We start from the raw sequence: 15,002 nt of genomic DNA, 5'->3' as shown, positions 1-15,002 counted from the left end.
AATCAAGAACATCCCGAACGTTCGACACACTCCCTAGAAGAAAAGTACCAACACGCCAGGAATGACTCTGCAAGGTTCTCGCAGTCCGTGTTTTGTATATCAGCCCAGTGGTGACCTGAGCAAGGTCCCGCTCCCGTGAATGGTGAGATGCCCGGGACTCTCCTGGATAGAAGTGCCCCGGAAGGGCATCAGCTGAAGATGGATAAGCCCGTGCTGGCTCCCGCTCAGCCGGATTTCTACCTGATTGTAAGTCATCCATTCCGTTTGTTTCCTTCATTTTGGTCTAAATTTTATGGGCATTTACTGACTTCTTCCGAAGGGGAGTGAGGATGCTGTCTACGAACAAGATCTCCTTCGTGATCCCCACAGCATAAAACCATGGCTCTCTTACATTGAATTCAAGCAGCAACATGGCAATCCCTATGAACAAGCCTTCGTAAGTAGATGCTTTCACTTCTTCAAATCTTCCTCTGGAATGATGCGCACAGCTAACGGATTGATTAAGGTCATGGAACGTGCATGCAAGCAACTTCCTAGGTCATATAAGCTGTGGAAGATGGTAAGTTCCGAAATTCACCCTCATTACAATAAAGCTTCCATTCACTGATACCCCACTCCTCTTTTTTTCTTTCTCTCTCTCTTAGTATCTTGAGTTTCGCATAAAACACGTGAGAGGCCGAAATCCATCGATCCATCGCGCAGAGTACCTCAAAGTCAACGCCCTTTTCGAACGGGCTGTCATCTTGCTCAACAAGATGCCTCGAATTTGGGAGATGTTTGTCTCATTTCTGCTACAGCAGCCGATCATAACTCAAACCCGTCGCACTTTCGATCGGGCTCTCCGCGCTCTACCAGTTACTCAGCATAATCGTATTTGGAAACTCTACAAGGCCTTCGCCTACTCTGCATCTGGAGAGACTGCAGTGAAGATTTGGCGTAGATACATGCAAGTCCACCCGGAGAATGCCGAGGAGTACATTGACGTTTTGGTCGAGATGGGGCAATACACTGAAGCTGTCAAGAAGTACATGTGGATTCTGGATAATCCTAGATTCCAATCGAAAAACGGCAAAAGCCAGTTCCAGCTTTGGACTGACATGGTTGAACTGCTCGTCAACAAGGCCAAGGATATCGAGGCTGGCCCAGAAGTGGGTATCGATATCGACTTGATTATTCGCAGTGGGATCGATAGGTTCGCCGACCAAAGAGGCAAGCTGTGGGCTGGGTTGGCAACGTACTGGACTACCCGTGGAAATTTCGAAAAAGCAAGAGATGTCTTCGAGGAAGGGATCACAACTGTGATGACTGTTCGAGATTTCACCATGATCTTTGATGCCTACGTGGAATTTGAGGAATCTATCATAGGCCATCTAATGGAAGAAGCTGCCCTGCGATCCGACAAGGGTCGGGCTGACGAGGCCGCGGATTTCGACCTAGACCTTCGAATGCTGAGATTTGAACAACTTATGGATCGCCGCCCGTTCCTAGTTAACGACGTCCTCCTCAGACAGAATCCTAATAACGTAATCGAGTGGGGCAAACGTGTTGCCCTGTGGGGTGACAATAAAGCCGAAATTGTTCAAACTTATACCAAGGCCATTGCAAAGATTCAACCGAAAAAAGCCCATGGTAAGTTCCATGAACTCTGGGTCAACTACGCCAAATTTTATGAGCAGGGTGGAGATTTGGATACTGCTAGGGTGATCTTCGACAAGGCTGTAAAGGTTCCCTTTAAAACAGTCGCGGAACTTGCAGAAACCTGGTGCGAATGGGCCGAGATGGAGCTTCGCAGCGAAAATTTTGATAGAGCTGTTGAAATCATGGCAAAAGCTACACAAGCTCCCAAGCGCTCCACAGTCGACTATTTCGACGAAACCCTTTCACCACAACAACGCATCCACAAGAGCTGGAAACTATGGAGCTTTTATGTTGATCTCGTCGAAAGTGTTGGGACTCTCGAAAAGACAAGAACGGTTTACGAACGCATTTTTGAACTACGAATCGCAACACCCCAAACAGTTGTCAACTATGCCAACCTTTTGGAAGAAAACAAATACTACGAAGAGTCTTTCAAGATTTACGAGCGTGGCCTTGACCTTTTCAGTTACCCGGTGGCCTTTGAGCTCTGGAATCTATATTTGACCAAGGCTGTTGATCGGAAAATCTCAATTGAACGCCTACGGGACCTGTTCGAACAGGCTGTGGATGGGTGCCCACCCCAGTTCGCCAAACCTCTCTACTTGATGTATGGCAACTTGGAAGAAGAACGCGGGCTTGCTCGACACGCTATGAGAATATATGAACGCGCAACACGTGCTGTCTCTGATTCCGATAGATTTGAAATGTTCAACTTCTATATCACAAAATCGGCCTCCAACTTCGGCTTGACATCGACTCGTCCGATTTACGAACGCGCCATCGCAGCTTTGCCCAACAATGAAGCAAAGGGAATGTGTCTCAAATTTGCCGAAATGGAGCGTCGTCTGGGTGAGATCGATAGAGCTCGCGCTATTTACGGCCATGCGTCTCAATTCTGTGACCCGCGCACAAATGCAGGATTCTGGCAGAAGTGGGAGGGATTCGAGGTTCAGCACGGTAATGAAGATACGTTTAAGGAAATGCTGCGTATCAAGCGCAGTGTCCAGGCTCAGTACAAGTATATTCCCCTGTTTATCTTTATTATCCTTCTACCTTCTCTTCTCTGGATGAAACTAATTCGACCAATTTTAGTACCGACGTTAACTTCATTGCTTCTCAGGCCCTTGCTAGGAGCAAGCAGCTTGCCAAAGAAGCTGCAGGTACTCAAGAGGAGAGCCAGGAGCGTGCTGATGCGATGGCGGCTTTGGAAAGACAGGCCCGCGCCCCCATGGGTTTCGTACCCGCAAGCACCGGACCAGAAGGAGGAAATCGACCACCAGCTGTTAATGGTGATAAGTCACAACAGAGTGCTCCGGCAAATCCTGATGCCATTGATCTCGACGAAGATATGGATAGAGATGACTGAGCGCTATAAATGCTCTCCACTCACCAATAGATACCCTTCGCTATGCAAAATTGCGGGTTACATAACACCACACATTTTTCACCCTACCATACGCTCAGTTTTTTTTTTTTTTTTTTTTTTTTCCATTATCTTACTTATGGAGTTTCCTTATATGTTATTGGTGCATTCTGGAAGGGGTTGTCAGCTCAGGCCATTATTTCCCACTACTTTACTTGTACAACTGCCATTCTCCCCTTTTATCTCCACCTTCATCATTCATTAGTCTTCTTTTCTTTTGTGGCGCTCTTTGATTTCATTCTCTGCCCAACTAGGTTTCCTTTTACCTTAACCCGAGCAAAATCCTTCCGCTCGCCGCTCCTTTAAATTTTCAGAATCATCTGGATGATTCAATCATATGAAGAAAGTCAGTATGAGGGGAGAGGAGAGGGGGGGGTGGAAGGAAAAAAAAATCTCTCCACTGGAGTTAGTCGGTGTTCATGGGCCAAATAGACTGACCGATGTGGGAACCCGCTATCCCTTTTGATTGAACATATTATTGAATTTTCTTCAAAGTCGTGTTTTGCAAAGATCTATCTCTGTCAGATAGTGTGCATTACAGCATCTCGAGCTTTGCAGCTCATTCGTTTCCATCCATGCTTCTTCTTCCCTATCAAACCATCTACCTATCGACTTCCCCTTCCACGACATATGTGTACAATATGCTCCTGTATTCTAATTAATAAATTTCGATAAAATTACGTTTACGTTGGCACCCGGTTGTGGGACATGCTGCATGCAATACAGTGACCCACGAAATCTCCTTTACTTGGTCCTGTACGGTCATGAAGTCTTCGAATTATACTCCGTCAGACAGCTCAAACGAGCTGATAGGAGTTGATGTTTTCACTTGTCACCAGAGGTGTAACTAACTATATCCATGCGGCATTTTTCTGTTCTGTCTGGAGGCTGAGTTGCAATCTGAAGTTTTTCGGTTTAGGACCAACGCACCATCCCAGCCGATCCCCAGGTAGTGAGCTGTAACTTCGTGACATATTTCATTCTTCTGTTCTGTTTGTTTAATGTTGCTCCTGAACTCCTATATGAAAATGCCTCATGCAGGGGAGGGGAAGAGAGCACGCGACACCATCCGAATTTCCGAGCTCGATTAAAACGAAGCTACAATTAGCTTAACTACCCTATAGTGACGGAAATGGCATTTAAGCACTGCCTCAGATACCCATGCTTTTGACATTTTGGTGGCTACCCCTCCTCTCATGTCTTCCGCCGTCTTGGAAACATGGTTCATGCAATTGGTAAAGGAGGAGGAGGAGTGGGTTTCGGTTCTAACGACATGAAAATATATATCCATACACAAAACGCTGGTGTCTTCTTCAGTTGGCCTCTGTAAAGGGCATATTGGAAAACTGACGGGGATGATTATCGACAAGTGTATAGTTATATATGTACGATTTTAGGAGGAAAAAGAACCTTTTTATGACATGACCAGGCTTCTTTCAAACATTTTTGTAAAGGGTTTTGTGCAGAGGATCATTCGGGGTCCGAAGGCTATACAAGTACTCACCAACTAGCCACAGCCCAACCTCCAGCCTTATGGTCTGAGTAGACAAGGGCAGAGGTTAGCAAGCGGGGATAATCTCGAGCTCCTTAATCTCCCTTACTTGTCTCTATTCCATCATTCTAGTTCTGATACATGGAGTGGATTTTAACATTAACAAACACTTGTCAGGGCTTCTAGATGCCATCCATATATATATATCTTGGGTTTGTGTCCCCAATTAGATCCTTTCTCATTTTATTTGGTCCGCTCTACCAGTACATGGTAATTAAAATTGAAGGGGACAAAGAAGTGGATACTTGATATCCAAGAAAAGCGCTTTCCAGCGGATTTGTCCCCCCTGTAGTAATTAGTAACTATACAACACCTAGGGTCAACAGGCCAGCTCAAAGGCGGAGATTCCCAAGGCCCGCTCCAAAGGTAACATTGTCACATTCTTTACATATAAAATATGCTCTCGAGTATTTAAGGAAAAGTAATGGAGGCCAAATTGAAGAAAAGAGGAGATTAAAAAAAAATGTAAAAGCAAGCAATAATAACAATTTAATTTAAAGGGGTGAGGTTCAAATTCGTCTAAAGGGAAAACAAAGGCAAACAACCCAAGAGGAAACTGTTATAACGATGCATATGCGTTACAACATGAGGATTGAATATATGCAATCCTATTTCGCAGAGCCATGCCAGATGTTTGTGGTTGTCATTCCATCATAACAAGTGAGTGTGAGGGTCCGTACAATCGAGGCCCTGGTATGAATTTCGGTTGCTCACGTTAACTCGACCGTTTGCCTGCTGCTTCTCCCCTTGCTTGTTCAAATTTGGGTCTGTTAGATGTGCGTGAAATGGCGACTGTCAATTTTTTTTTTTTTTTTTTTTTATAAATTTTCTTTCCCAACTATAGTTTGCATTGGACTTTCAATAAGCCAAGGCAGCGACGTCAAAACAAGGTCACGATTGCGTGTCGGTGACATCACTGGCGGTCCGTGGAAACGGGTGTGTTTTTACAACCAGCCCTGCAAAGAGACAAGATAATCAAACCCCGTCAGTACAAGGAGGAGGAGTTCTCATCTTTCAAATGAAGGTTCATTAAAGAAACAAAGACGGAAAAAATAAAAAAAATAAAAAATCAACAACTAACCTTTTCCTTTAGTTTGGCGTGGAACGCGGAATCGCGGTCCTTGCGACTCAAATGGCTATCTCTTGAGCTCGACGTTGAAAAGATACTCCCTTCCCTTCGTTGGAATCTTGACGGCGGGACTTTCGAGGCGTCTGTGCTCATAGAAGCCCCGGAATAAGCATCCGGTCGGTCAGCCCCACATTTTATTGCGCCATACTTTTTGAAGTTTATCCTCCCTGAGATGAAACAAGAGGCACTGGTGCATCCATTATTTCTCCTCCAGGTCCGGAAAATAAAATGGCTTTGTACATACCCCACTCTTTGCTCATCCGTCTATCTATGGGAGATTGCTGTGGAGAGGGAGAGGTGGCAACAGGAGACAGTTCGGTAGAAGCAGTCCTCGCAAAGGGATCGTTATCAGGTGTCCGCTGACTGGCGAAGGGGTCGCCTGTGCTTTGAGACCGTTCGGTTTTCGCGCTGCCCAACCCTTCCTGCTGGGAAGCAGCGGCAGCTTCTGGCAGTTAAAACGTTTTGGTTAGTATATTCATTTTTCAACAACTTCTAGGGGTGATGGTATTCTCTGTTTCCAGGAGAGGGGGCCAAAACTAGAGGGGAAGAATATACCATCCATCGCTGACGTGAATCCGGTGTTTGTGTGAGGGTCTACGTCTGCCATATTGGGGGAGTTGTGGAGGTCTAAGTAGATACTCTGGTAGTTTGCCCTGAACGGAACAAAAAGTTGGAAGGATAAAGAGCCGTGAAATCCGCGCGCCTCCTTTAGATTCAAGAAGGTATAGAGATGATAGAACGAGAGAATGAAAGGTGTTGGAAGTATACGGAATTATAGAGATCGTTCTTGCATTGGCAGGGTTTATGTAAAGTTGGCAGCTTTGGGAGAAGAACAGGAATAAGCGTCTATATATATTTGCAGGCTTGATGATGACATGGATATTTAACGGGAACTGCTTATGTGGCTAATTAAGTAGAGCTGATCAAGCCTGGGAGGCGAGAAATGGCCTCTCTACCGACTAACTACTTCATTTAAACTCAACGACTAAAACTTTACCCATGACTTCAAAGACGTTAGAACCATTCAATACTGATTTCAGACATCGAACTAAGTTTTGAGGCACGCCGAAGAATCACATATAACCAAGGGAACCTACCAGGCCACGCCAGTTCCTCTTCTCTAGCAGACCTAGCGGGGAATATGCAGCTGGCGTACCGGTGCATACTGCTGATGCCAAGTCGAGTAGACAAAGGACATTAACATGGGAGGAGGAATGATGCGCAACAGACAGGTGGTATTGGGGCGTGTTTCACCAAAATTGAACTCGAAGGCATCGATTGGAGAATTCGGAAGGTAAACAGAGACGACTGTAAGATCCAAGATATCCGGAGGAATGATGTCAAGAGTTGAATGAGCCCTTCCCGCCCAAGCTCAAACTCTGCAGTGGACAGATAGCATTGCCAAGTAAACAAGTCACATCCGCTTACATGCAGGTTCCTCCGCGCATGATACCAATCAGATCTTGTAGCAGCTCCCGATGCAATCCATATTGGGACGAAGGATACTCCGTAGATTGCTTCAGCCGTCCCTAGCCAGTTGACATGCTTGAGGTCTTCAACTGCGGGGTGGGAAAACAAATCAGAGGTTGACGTGCGTGTACCGGCGAAAATGCCCAATATATATATATATATATATATAAATCAAGTCTCAAACCCTGTCGTTCCTTGTACCTTTGCTGTGCCTGCGTCAATGGGGGTTTCAATTGCAGTTGGTTATAAGGTCAGGAGATTGATTATGCTTATTTATCCCACTTGCCTTGGCTTCGTCTGGCCCGGTGTCGAGAGGACGAATCAACGCGATGTTGATTAAAGGTGTGCTGGAAATGGATAGCACCCCGTTGGCCAGTGTGAGTGGTTGCTTATGGAGAGAGAAGATTGTGCCGGATTTATAACAAAATTCGTAACGAGTGACCTTGATGGATGTTTTGTCGTCGCTGGATTCCCGGAAGATCAACGTCGCTGGCCGTCTGTTCCACGGATGTCTAGAACTACCTCAAAAGCCGAATCGTGCGGGTTACTGGAACTTCTAACTTGAATACCGGATGCCGCTCAAAACAAACTCTCCAGCGAATCAAAGCCCGGAGTGTGGTAGGAAACATATCCTCAATCAGCCGCCTGGAAGTGCTGGGTAGGTTATTTCCTTCGAGGGCCCCACTGCTGATTCACACTTGAAGCTGTTGGTTTCTCATTTGCCTGTTTGTCATCCACAATGCCCATCATTGGACCATGTTGAATCCTCGGGTGATCTCACCCGCTTTCTTGGTTCGTTTTAAGTGCTAGGAGGCTTAAAAGACATGGATGGATTGGCGAGCAAAACCAAACAAGCGACGGTGCGGCTGCGAGCTGTGAGCGTCATAGTACGGTAAAGGTGGGGCTGCGGCTAAGCAAGTTTCCGCAGCGGCTGTTGATTGTGGATTCGGTGGAGTTGGCCGAAAAAGTATGGGGTAGAAGTAAGCAGGCTCTTGGAGCTTTGTGAGATTTTTGAGCCATAATAGAATTGTTAATAGCTAGCAGAGTATCTGTGAGGCTGTCGTGCAGTTAACGACTTGTTAGAATCAAAACAAGTCGGAAAAAAAAGAAGCTTTAAATTTTAGAATATTCTAAGTGATTTAATATTATTCTCTCTTAAAACACCTAGGTATATAACGACATGTATGTTTACGCTACAAACTCCCATAAACAATATAGAGATATCACACGTCATCTGGCAGGAAGAAAATTGTGTACCGTTGACCAATCTTGTGCATTGCCAAGATGAATTCCACAAGAATTTCTTATGCAGATGCTCAAGCATTCATCCATATACGTCCAGTAGCTGTCGCAATGAGTGGCAAAGCGGCTAAATACTTGGCGGTTATCTACTTGGCGGTTATCTACTTGGTTCAATCAACGGGATTGTCATCGACGCCGTCAGCCGGAGCGGGTGATTCACTACTGGATCTGGTTTTTTCACCTCCCTCCTCGCCGTCGCGCGGAGACTTATGCTGCGGGGGGTCAGTTGAAGGGGGTGACTGGGGGTGTGGTGGTGGTGGTGGTGGTGTTGGTGTTGGTGTTTGCTGCTGTTGCTGCTGTTCGTCAGTTTTGGGTGGGAATATCTCAGCGAAGAGGTGAGGAAGAAATCGATCCAGGCGCCTTTGGGTCTCTACCCAAAGTATTTCTCTAGATGGGTTTTCAGCGGGTGAAACCAAGTAACCCCCGTCTGCCATGACGAGAAGTATGTTTTTCAGGCTTTCAGGTACCGCTTCCTCCTGTGTCTCAAACGCAATTCCGTAAGCTTTCCGTAACTTAAACGGTAGAATCAAAAACAAGCAACAAAACTTACAAGGCTATCTCCTTGCCCACTGTTCATCATTCGGTCCAAGATATCCAATATCTTCAGCCACAAATCCAACATTCCATCCCATTCCGAAAGCAAGACAAGATAATGAAGGAATATTTTGCAGACAAGAGTTGCCGCCTGAACACGGGTTTCGCTCATTCCCACGGGGTCCGATCGATACACCTCAGGCTTGAGAAGCTGTAAGATTAACGGAAATAGCACTTCTGCAAAAATCGCTATCCACTCTGTGTGGTCAGTCGAGGCAAGCTCAGGTGACAACAGGGATCGTTGCAGCGCCGAGATGGCTTGGTGTCGAACCTCGCGACAGGGATTGAGGCATTGCGTTGTCAGTGCGCTAAATATCGGAGACCAGTATGCAGCCCATGCTTCAGTGAACGAATACGTTAGTATTGCATGCCCAGAGAATCAGGGGATCTCTCTTACGTACCTTCATTTCTTTCAAGGTGAGATTGTTGAATAAGTGCCGGCACACGGCCTGTCAAGTGATAAATGAGACCGATCGCCTTGGTTCCCCGTTGCACAAATGGATTGTCCCTGAGCTGGGTTAGTGCTAGCGCTGGGTTTCGGAAAGAAAAGGGGAACCTAGGAAAGGATAAAACATACTGAGATTTAGGCTGCTTCACAGGTTTTACTCTCCTTCCCAAAGGATCTCTCCTTGGATTAGGTGCAGCAGCGATGCTTCCTGCACTTGCGAAATCGTTTGCAAGGCTTACACCTGACTCATAGTTGTCGGCTGAAATTACTGGTGGAGTGAAATGAACAACACGTTGAAGAAGCTCGAAAATCAAAGGAGCCCCTTCTTGGTGTTTGTGTAGCCGCTGTAATATCGACCAGAAATCTGGTGACTTGGTGATTTCGCTTCTCAGTGGAGCAGCGTGTGCGATACAATCGGAGAGGCCTTTGATAGTAGGGATGGCTGAGTTTTCCAACGTAGGTTGATCAAAAGTTGATATCGCATGAAGGACAACTGGTGCTCGCATAAAGGAATGTTCCTACGTGATGTTAGCCGGCTGAAGATATAAGTTGTATTTCCTTGGGGGACATTACGCACGTAAGCATTACAGAGTAAATTGAGAAGATATGATATTGTTCGAGAAACTAGAAGAGAATGGAAGCTTTTAGAGTCTCGGACAATATTCTGTAGCGCGCTGGTAAGAAATTCCCCTAGTTCTCGAATGGTATCTTGATCTCGGAGGGTAAGAATAGTGGCCAATTCAAGTACGTATATCATTCCAGGGTCGTAGCTTGGTCTATTCGGATCAACTTTGCCGCTGGATGGTCGAGACGTGATGGGCTGAGGTCTTTCAGGCTTAACAACAATCACAGCTGGGCTTGTGTCGGGGAGATATAATAGCAAGGCGTTGACTAAAGAAACAACTGACTCCACGGGCATGGAACTACGAAGGTTAGAATTGGAAAACCACAAGTTTTCACAGAGATTTACATACCTTATATTGGCAAGAACGTCAGGAATGGAGCATGCATTGATGCAGTCCACTGTGCATAGAGTGTTTTCAAGTTCCTCGTCAGATGGTTCAGGGGGGTCGTCCGCAGCGTAGCTCGAGAGATATGACGTGAAGGCTGAAAGTAGACCCGTGTCATTGCCTCGTCCATCTCGGTCGATGATTTGCGATGGAGGTTGGAGCGGGATTGGAGGGATATTCAAGTTCGGTTTCATGCTCTCAAACTGAGGAATGAGTGAGTTTATGAACAGGTTATGTAAAATTTGGACAATGTACGTCCAGCCATCTCGGACGATCGCTTCGTTTCCAGTCAGCACCCTGAACAACACCACTGTTGCCAGTTGTGCCCTGAAATCCCTGCCTAATTTGACCGCAAGCTCGCTGACCATGACGCTCTTTTTCTCAGCTTGAACCTCAGTATTAAGAGATGTATTGGGTGTTGTATCTGGTGCAAGGGTGCTTATGGAGCTAAGGCAATATATGATGCGATCGAGCGCCTCTGTCAATTTGTACCGTGCAGCGATCTTGGCACATTGATCGAAGCCAATGACAACTCTAGAAAAGACTGCGTCATCGGACGCAGACATAAAAACATAAGAAAGCGTTGCTACCACTGGTCGCCAGGTCACTTCGAACATTTCGGCGTCAAATACGTTGGATTCAAAAATGGCCAATTCTCCAGCTCCCACAGTTTTCATGAGTAACTCTTTCCAAGCGTAATCAAAAGCATGTTTATTTTCATGCTCATCGGGTAATATAATTTCATTGCGTTCAATAGAAGTGTAGATGTCTTGAAGGAAGTCCGTGTCAAAATCTTTCCCACCATTTACTCCTCGCAAGTTTTTTACAAAACCCTCAAATGACATTCGATCCTGGGGCTTGACATTCCGATTGTATAAGTTGGTGTTTAACATTATTATGGCATAGGTAAGGACGAAAAGTGAGTCTTTATCTGCGATACCAGCAGGCTGTACCCTGCTGATATACTTGTCCGAAAAGAAAGTTAAGATCCTGGTAATAAGGGGCGCTTCACCCGGTAGGCGGAAAGAGCCCAAGAGGTCCCGTAAAGCCTCATGCACACTTTTGCCGTTGAAATCGAGAAGACTGATGAATTCGTCAAGAAGAGGTTCGTTAGACTTTTTCGAAATATATTCTCCCAAAACCTTTTTCGATATTCGACTGGTCCCTCTGAGAAACTTTGCAACAAGCTGAGGGTTATCCGGGTCTTCTATAATACCATTAGAGGCGAGAAAAGCAATCCCAGCCTTGGGGTTTTCGTTGAATTTTGAGGAGCCTTGGATGATGATTTTCTTCCGTTGACGCTGAGATCTTAACTGTGCAGGGTCCGGAAGGTTGTCGTAGTTAGGCGGCTGGTCTAGCCTTTCAGCAATGAATTGCACATACCCCAAGAGGGCGCCAAGACAAAGTGGAGGCACATTTGTAGTACTCCAAGTTGCTGAGTCCGGAAATGCGTTACGGGACAAAAGCCCGACCATATCTTCACAAAGATCGGCCCGGTCGACTTCGCAGTCATAATTCACAAAGAGCTCAACCATGAAACTGGGAATTCGCGCTAGGGCTCCTATACACTCCACCATGGCCTCTCTGGCCTCTGGCTTCCGAGATCCTCCTTCCAAACCAAGTTTTTGACGATCCTTAACAGGAACTGGTGTTGACCGTCCACTACTTGATTGTGACGGCGCCGGTTTCACCAGCTTGGGTGCCTGTGGAACACCAGCATAGAGGCTTGGATCGATTCCGGCTTCCCGTGGTATTTCTATTCTTGGATGCAAACACGCAACTAAGTAAGAGAGAAAAAGTTCCTGCTGCAATTTCAGGACATTGCGGCAGGTAGATAGTAGTGTCCCCGCAACTCGAAGAGATCCATTCAACAAAGCCATATTTTCAGACCTTACGAGTTGGAAAAGGTGGCGGCACAAGTCATCTTTTGCAAGTTGCGCAAGACTCGGGTGCCTCGCTATTGAGGGACCTGCAACTTCAAGAGCTACATCGATTATCCTTAATGACATGATCCTCATGCTGTCAGTGTGTTGGCGGTTGTGCGGATCCAACAAGTCAATGAGAACGCGGAAGAGCTCCCGGATTGAGGGTAATGAATAGGGCTTAACTTCGGGAGACATGTTTTCGTGTGGTGCAGGGGCACTGGTAGCTGCTGAGTCGCCGTTGGTAATAGCCACTGAATCACCCTCACCACCGGTATGTTCCTTTTCAGCACTCGATGTATCCATGCCGAGGGCTGAAGGGTGCTGTGATGTAACAGTATCTCCGTCAACGGAAGGATCCATCTTGAAATTCCCAGACTCTTTAAGCGATTTCTCCTCCTGCAGGGAATCGTGGTCTACCATATCTTCCACACCCAACTGGGAAAGGCGCTGGAAGATGACCTGGCACATATTTATCATCGACATTTCAGCTGAGCGCCGAAGGACCTCTGATAGTCGAACTTGGCAGCACATGCTCAATCCTGTTTCCATCATTTCGCAAACACTTTCGTCTCCCAAGAGCTCACCCTCAGGCCTGGAAATCATGCCTTCCATTAGCTTGAGAATGCGGAGGAGGACAATTTCGTCAGCAGAAGAGTCGCTAGCTTCAAATCGGCAATGTGTGATGGCGGCTGATAGGAGCTGGAGAGCCATGGATAGGCGCGGAGAGTCTCTGTTAATGATGTTGTAGGCGAAAAATTTCGTTATTGCAACCAAAGCAAGAGAGGTGATCGGGGCGGAAGTCGAAGACGAACGAATAACTTGAAGGAAGGGATGCAAAAGAGCAGGGGTATCAAAATCGCGAATATCTTTACAGTCCTTGAGATCAATACGTAGACGGGTGAAAGCGGACATCAACGGATTATCCTGCAAGCTCTTTCCCTTCTTCCCCCTTAGGCCCCATCTACTTGAGAGTACGTGTTCCCCTTCAACACCCAGAGTTCCAAATTTCGTCGGGGCGGTTTTTGCCGGCGATTTCGCTGAGAGGGAGACACTTGACTGGACGGAAAGCTCTCGTTCGTAGGCTCGCGAAACACCACCACCGCCCAAAATAGCTGCGACGGAAGAATGAGCCCATCTCGAATGCTTTCGCATCGAGGATGTGACTGTAATACATTCTGTCGTCACCAACTCAACCGGATTTACGGCGATTGGTATGGTGCTTTTTCCATCCATGTTGCCACTCTGATACTTATCCGATGGATGGCTCTGGGCATCTTGAAGAGCCGAAAATGGTATGGAAGGCTCTAGAGTATCATGGGAATCATGGTCATTGGATCTCTCAAGCCCAATGGTCATATTCATTCTGCGCGACTCGAATATAAAAACACATTAGCGAAGGTTCTGACCAAGGGGAACATGCTCGGGAGTTTAGCCTGACCAAGACCACTACTGTTCGTTATGGAAAATGCAGGGCCTTTCAGTCAATGATCTGGCACATTAGCAAAGTATGCTGACTGACCCTAATCAAACCCACGACTCTTGCAGACAATCAATGTCAATCCTGCAAATCTAGTGGCACAGTGAAGACTTGTCGTTGTCGAGAAGAGTTGGCCAAAAAAGCGTACTAGTGACATAAGCTGGGGGTAGCTGGAGCGGGTTCCGCATCAGGTTTAGCGTCGACACCGCCTAACTAACCCCCAGCTGCCTCAAGTGAGGACTTCGGTGTCACTAACCTTCGTCTTCACTCCGCAGACACGCCCGTTTTGGTGTTTTTCTTATACTAGATGTAATGAAACCCTGTCCTGTGTCCCGTTGAGGGAGTTTGTCTGTAGCCAAACAAAATTTCTGAACGACTTGCGAGACCTATTTCCAGGTTCAAATCCGTTTCTTACAAATAAAATTTGAAAATGTTGGTGCAAACTTTTCTGTTTAGACTTAGATTTGGGGATCTTTGTGCTGGATCTTACCCACCATATATCTATTGGGCTGATGACAATCTACCACTACGATCACCGTGAAGTATATGTCCCGTCGGGCACTAGGAGTTCGACGACAATTTCCGGTCTATGTATTCCCCACTCATTATACATCGGTAGCAGTGGATATCAACACCTATGATCACCCCTTCTTCTTTAGGCCTCTACCACACAGTTTAGTGTCCATAAAACAAATCCAACCCTTGATTACAGCGCAGATATTGCCCAGCTGTCGTGAACAGGCTGCAAATCTGGCAGAGTTCAATATCACGTGATCTTCAAGTTTTGGATAACGTAAGCTGGGTTCCACAGCAACTAAACGCGCTTGTGGCCAATCAGAGCTGCAGGATCGGGCCATACAAGAGGTTCAAGAACAGCGAATCAAAGAAACATGGGGGTCATAATAACTCACCGTACTTCTCCCCCCGTGCAAGTTGGCCGCTTGCCTTGCTCCTCCTCAACCACACAGAGTGCTAATGTTGAGATACTTGGCCTCTATCTCATTGGAAGTCGTTCTTCCGATCCAGCAAAGCGT

The 15,002-nt window shown here is 46.4% G+C and overlaps 3 protein-coding genes across 3 annotated transcripts; 1 reads left to right on the top strand and 2 right to left on the bottom strand.

Annotated features, from left to right (window-relative positions):
- Nucleotides 1-147: 147 nt before the first annotated feature.
- PADG_05585 (pre-mRNA-splicing factor syf1) lies at nt 148-3,004 on the top strand (the record flags this gene model as incomplete). Its single annotated transcript, XM_010762759.1, has 5 exons — nt 148-246; nt 320-436; nt 506-559; nt 645-2,656; nt 2,731-3,004. 5 exons carry the CDS (start codon nt 148-150, stop codon nt 3,002-3,004), a joined length of 2,556 nt encoding a protein of 851 aa, XP_010761061.1.
- A 2,678-nt stretch (nt 3,005-5,682) lies between these two features.
- PADG_05584 (uncharacterized protein) lies at nt 5,683-6,349 on the bottom strand (the record flags this gene model as incomplete). The annotated part of the gene is made up of 3 exons (XM_010762499.1): nt 5,683-5,909; nt 5,987-6,187; nt 6,298-6,349. The coding sequence occupies 3 exons, from the start codon at nt 6,347-6,349 to the stop codon at nt 5,683-5,685; spliced, it is 480 nt and encodes a 159-aa protein (XP_010760801.1).
- Nucleotides 6,350-8,624: 2,275 nt separating this feature from the next.
- Nucleotides 8,625-13,853, bottom strand: PADG_05583 (uncharacterized protein; the record flags this gene model as incomplete). The annotated part of the gene is made up of 6 exons (XM_010762498.1): nt 8,625-8,990; nt 9,065-9,447; nt 9,510-9,616; nt 9,686-10,074; nt 10,134-10,479; nt 10,531-13,853. The coding sequence occupies 6 exons, from the start codon at nt 13,851-13,853 to the stop codon at nt 8,625-8,627; spliced, it is 4,914 nt and encodes a 1,637-aa protein (XP_010760800.1).
- Nucleotides 13,854-15,002: the final 1,149 nt, after the last annotated feature.

This window comes from Paracoccidioides brasiliensis (genome assembly GCF_000150735.1).
Source record: "Paracoccidioides brasiliensis Pb18 unplaced genomic scaffold supercont2.6, whole genome shotgun sequence".
Classification (NCBI taxonomy): Eukaryota; Fungi; Ascomycota; class Eurotiomycetes; order Onygenales; family Ajellomycetaceae; genus Paracoccidioides; species Paracoccidioides brasiliensis.
Note: the sequence above shows the minus strand (reverse complement) of the source record. Positions and strands in the feature narration are given on the sequence as shown.